General features: G+C 53.9%; 1 protein-coding gene across 1 annotated transcript in view; it reads left to right on the forward strand.

Moving 5' to 3' along the window:
* The first annotated feature begins 4,360 nt into the window (after positions 1 to 4,360).
* Positions 4,361 to 5,255, forward strand: part of MTMR1 (myotubularin related protein 1) — a 72,552-nt gene continuing 71,657 nt past the window's right edge. Inside the window, exon 1 of the mRNA XM_042782924.1 lies at positions 4,361 to 4,436. Within this exon, the coding sequence (XP_042638858.1) occupies positions 4,361 to 4,436 (76 nt within the window). The remainder of the gene's footprint in view (positions 4,437 to 5,255) is intronic.

Raw genomic sequence — 5,255 nt, forward strand, 5'->3', positions numbered from 1 at the left:
GGACGCCCTCCCCGACACTGGGTCCTCGCGCGGCCCGCACCCGGCTCACTTCCGCCTCGCGACCGGTTGCCGTGCCCCCGGGGCTTGGGAGCTGTCAGAACATGCCGGGGCCACCTGGCCCGCCTGGCCGCAGCCCACGGACCCCGCCGGGAGGACGTCCCACCCGGCCTTGCCTCTTGTGGGGGGTTCGGGGGGGGGGCCTGGGGATGCTGCCCGAGGGTGTCAGAGCAAAGGTCCCCTGATTTGGAAAACTGGATGGCAGACGTGCACAGGGCTCGGGGTGCGGACCGCAGCCGCCTGCTTTCAGTTGTTCACACGTCGAAGAGCCGGGCCCTGCGTTCCTGAGCGTGTGTGCGCGCGTATCCTGCCACGGCGGCGGGGGAGCTGGGCTGGCTGTCACAAGCAGAGGCCACCAGGCCCGGCTGGGAGGGCCGCCCAGGGGTGGAGGATGAGCCCCTGGGCCGGAATATCCAGTTTCCCCACATCTTGGCCAGTGGGCCAGAGCTAGACAGCGGTTAGGCAAGAGGCCCCGCTGTAGATGTGGCTCACTGGGTTCCAGGCTTGGTTCCTGCCTGTGTGAGTCATACCAGTGTGCTGAACTTTGGGAGTTTCCAAAAACATAGGAACAAGAAAAAACCCACTCGCCTGGTTTCCACCTCCAGGTCATTGCGGTGCGTGGTAAGGTCATTGGCCAAGCCGGCAGCCTCACTGCCTGATCATGGTCGTGATCGAACTGGTCCTGCTCCCAGTGGTGGCGATGCAGAGGGTAACACAGTCCGCCTGGGGGCTCTCTAGCTTCTAGCGGAGACCACCACCAAACCAAGAGTTGAAACCACCATGATAAATGCTACGATGCACTACCAGGGCGGTGGGGCGCTGCGTGGGGTGCTCCTGAAGCTTCTGAGAAGCTGTGTAAGAACTAGGTGGCCTCGCCCCACTCCTAAGGAATCTGGTTCTGAGGGCTTAAGGTGAGGCCCAGGACTTAGATTTTTGCAAAAACGCATACCTCAGTTGTAATCCACTGTACCATGGGCAAGCAGAGGTGGGGTACTTGAATTCATAGTGAGGGTGGCCTGGAGGCATATGGGCAGTAAACAAAGACCTTCTGAGGCAGTGCACATTTGAACAGAATGGGGAAGACAGAGTAGGAGTTAGGAGGGGGCCCACAGGGAAAGCTTAGTGGAGTGTGTACTCTGCTGGCCACCACAGACGTGAGAGACTGGTAAGAAAAGACCTGCGGAAAGGCAGGGCTCTGATCTTGAAGGGCTTGTGTGTCTTCCTAAGGAATTGAACCTTTCTCAAGCTCTGGACCCCAAAGTGATTAAAGCGCTCAACTGCTAACCAAAAGGTCGGTGGTTTGAATCCACCAGCTGCTCTGCAGAAGAAAGATGTGACAGTCAATTTCGGTCGAGATTGACAGCCTTGGAAACTCTCTGGGTCAGTTCCCCTCTGTCCTCTACAGGCACTGAGGAGTCAGAATGGATTCTACTGCAGTGAGTTTGGTTTGGGCTTTGCCTGGGTAAAGATGACAGCCTTGGAAACCGTCTAGGGTAGTTATCCTTTGTCTTATAGGGTCACTAGGAGTTGGAATCTACTCCACAGCAACAGGTTTGTGCGATTGTGTGTTAATCTGCATCCAAGTCACTGCAAATGGTTGATTCAAATGCAGGTTCTTAGGCCCCACCCCAGATCTCATCAGTCTACTTGTGGGGTAGAACCTGGAATTCTGCATTTTGAACAACTACCTTAACCATAAGTAGGTGGCCCACATGATATGTGCTGCTCAGAATGGCCCTGGGTTACCCATGGGGCAGCGTCATTGTTAATTACATCCTCCTCCAACTCACAATAGTACGCTGGTTTGGATAAGACATTGCATGCCCACCTTAGCTGTGGGGACCCACAAAAGGATTTCAGTTGGGCGGCCTCTTGGTTCTTACACACCATTGAGAACCGTGGCAGTACTGAGACAAATGACCTGGAGGCAGGGGGCCCAGTTAGTCGGTCATTGCAATGCTTGGGCGTTCAGTCCTTTATTCTGGGACTGAGTGCCTGTGCTGTGCTAGGCCCTGTGTTGGGCCTGAGGACACAGCAGTGAACACGCATACCCATCTCTGCCCTTGTGGAGCATCCATGTGGTGGCATGGAGAGAGACAGTGAACAAGGGACACGTGTACTGTGCTAGGTGGGGATAGCTGGGAAGGGGATAAGAAGCGTTGAGGGGATGTACTTCACAACGTAGTTTGAATTTTAGGTAGGATGGTCAGGGAAAGCCTCAGTGACAAAGGTGACATTTGAGTAAAGACCAGAAATTGATGAGGGATCCAGCCATGCAGTTATCTGGGGCAGTAGCATTCTAGGCAGAGGCCCTGGGGTGGAAGTGTGAGCCAAGTGTTCAAGGATCAGCAAGGAGACCAGTGTCACTGGTATGGAGGCAGTTAGGGAGAGAACAATAGGGAGTGAGGTGGGTCAGAGATGTCTGAGGGGCAGATGATGGAGAGGCTTTGAAGTCTTGGTGGCATGGGAGCCACTAGGGACCTTGGAGCACAAGAGTGATGTCATGTGGCATAGATTTCAGGAAGATCGCTCTGGCTTCTATGTGGCCCCTACACCTAAAGGGGAAGGGGTGGAACCAGGAAGACTAGCAGGTAGGCTATTGCCAGACTCCAAGTGAGACAGTGGCCGCTCAGATCAGAGGATGGAGCTGGGGGCCGGAGAGTGGTCATAGCTGCAGGGTCCAGCCAGTATGGTTTCCTATGGCTTTGGAAGAAGAAGACCCATGGGGGTTGCAAGGAATTTGGCACATGGAGAAATGTTGTTGCTGAGATGGAGGAGACTATAAGGGGAGTAAGTTTAGGAAATGGCAGGTTCCCAGCTCTAGACAGGTCAATGACAAGGTGCCAATTATACATCTAAGAGCAGATGTCAAAGAGGCCGTTGCTTTATATGAGACTGGAGTTGTCTGGGCTGGAGATCTAAACTTGGGAGTCACTCGTCTGTGGTAGTTATGTTTGTGCGTCAACTTGGCGGGGCCTGGTTGAGTGGCTGGGCAGCTGGTGGTAGTTATTCCCCATGATGAGAATGACAGTCAACTCCATGGTGGAATCTACCACGAGCAGCTGAGTAGCTGCCTTTGGGATGTGGTCTGCTTCCTGTGTATAAGGAGAAGCTTTGGGAATGGTCTCTAGCCTATGGCACGCTTGGACCCTGAATGTAGTCGTGTCATTGCTCAGCAGCCTGCTTTGCTCTGCCGACCGTGAGACTTACAATGGACTTAAGTTAATGGCCTGCTGTGTGGTTTAGAAACATCGGGACTGTGCCCTTTTACTTGTCAACCTTGGGCTTCTCGGCCTCAGTAGCCAGCAGCTGTCTGAGTGAAGAAACGCCTCTAGCTCCAGTGGGCTGGGAGCTGGAGGCAGAGCTGGACCCCAAGTTTGAGGGTCTTTCACCCAGCCCCTAGAGCCTGACACTTTGAACTTGGACTTAAAGCCTCCTGAACTGTAAGAGAATAAACTCCTGTTTGTTAAGGCCATCCCATTTGTGGTATATTCCTATCAGAGCAGCACTAGGGAACCAGAACACTCATCTGTAACACAAAACAAACCCAGTGCCATCAAGTCGATTCTAACTCACAGTGGACCCCATTGGGTTTCTGAGGCAGTAAATCTTTATGGAAGTAGATTACCCAGTCTTGCTTCCATGGAGTGGCTGGGGGTTTGAACCTCCAACCTTCCGGTTAGCAGTCAGATGCCTTAGACACTACGCCACCAGAGCTCCTTTACTCGTCTATAGATGGTGCTTCAACTAACAAGGCCAGAGGAAGACCCAGCAGGAATAGGAAAGGGGGCTTCTCAGTACACTTAGCAGGTAAAAGTGGCACAACTTGGGGACCATTCAGATGTGAGGGTGAAGTGGTGGGTGGCTGGGTAGTCGGCTGAGTTTTTCCCTGAGGTAGGAAACACGGGAGGAAAGCACGTTGTGAGGCTGAGTGGCGGCTGCTGCAGGTTAGAGAGGGTGAGTTGTCACAGACTGCTTAGACAGGGTGTCCCTGACCCAGACTAGAGGAGACGTCTCGAAGGAACACTGGCATCAACATAAGGAGGGTGCAGGATGGAGGAACAGAGCTGGGAGGCCACAGCCTGTGAGTGGTTGTTGAAGGCAGGAGTGCGGAGGGAGAGCACGCAGGGTAGGCAGGGGGGAGGCGGAAGGCAGGCACAGCCTCTCTTCTCAGTTCTGTCATCACGACAGGCTCCGAGACACGCCCTTCTTTTTGGAGTGCCAGCTAGAGTGGAACCTGGTCTGGGATCGTGGTCTGGCTGTACCTGTGGACTGTGTGGCCCTCACTGTCCTTCTCTCGACGATGAAGCCGACCTGCAAGAGGATGTGGCTCAAAGTCCCAGCTGGTGACACGACCAGGGCTCAAGTCCTGGCCTCCTGTGAGCAAGCCCGCTATACCATGCTATTTGTCCCTGCATTGGCCAGGGTACTTTCGGTTGCAAGTGACACAAAACAACAGCTCAGTCTACCTTACGCCAGAAAGGAAATGTCACAGAAAGGTCATGTAAGTGGGCTAGATGATAAGGACAGACGGCCATGGGCGCAGCTGGAGCCAGAGTCACAGTCAGTGTTGTCAGGATCCCCCGTCTCTTGGATTTTCTTGTCTTTGTGGGCTCCCCAAGGCAGTGGGGGTGGGGCGAGGCCACTGGCCGCTCAGGATCCAAGAGGAAAGCCTGGGATTGTCTGGGTCTGAGTAACTCACCTACAGCTGAGTGCAGGAGGAAGTGGGGAGTGGCAGTTCCCCAAAGTAAACGGAAGTGTCCTTAGCGAAGAAAGGCAGGGTGGCAGCTGCTCACCCAGGGTGAACAGTAGAGTCCCTTCTGTTCCATTTGCAACCAGCACTAGGTGCTCACAGAGAAAAGGTCAAAGAAAGGCAATATACTGATACATAAGAGTGTGCGATAACCAGGCGATGAAGGGACTTTGAATTTTCAAGGAAATGACGATACCTCCCATTCCCCTGCCTTCGAGTTAGAAATCGTGGTCAATCGTGACAGCAATCCATTGTCCCGCCTGGAGACTGCCATTTAGGCCACTAGTCAACAGCGCCAGCCGTCCTTATTGTACCACTTAGGCCATTTTGCACATTGCCTGGTAACTCAACAACAACAAAAAACTCAGTGCCATTGAGTCGGTTCCAACTCATAGCGACCCCTCCTTGGGTAGATTGCCCAGCCTTCCTTCCATGGAGTGGCTGG

The sequence above is a fragment of the Orycteropus afer genome, unplaced genomic scaffold (genome assembly GCF_000298275.1).
Source record: "Orycteropus afer afer isolate SDZICR_OR568_19922 unplaced genomic scaffold, OryAfe1.0 scaffold00519, whole genome shotgun sequence".
NCBI classification, from domain to species: domain Eukaryota; kingdom Metazoa; phylum Chordata; class Mammalia; order Tubulidentata; family Orycteropodidae; genus Orycteropus; species Orycteropus afer.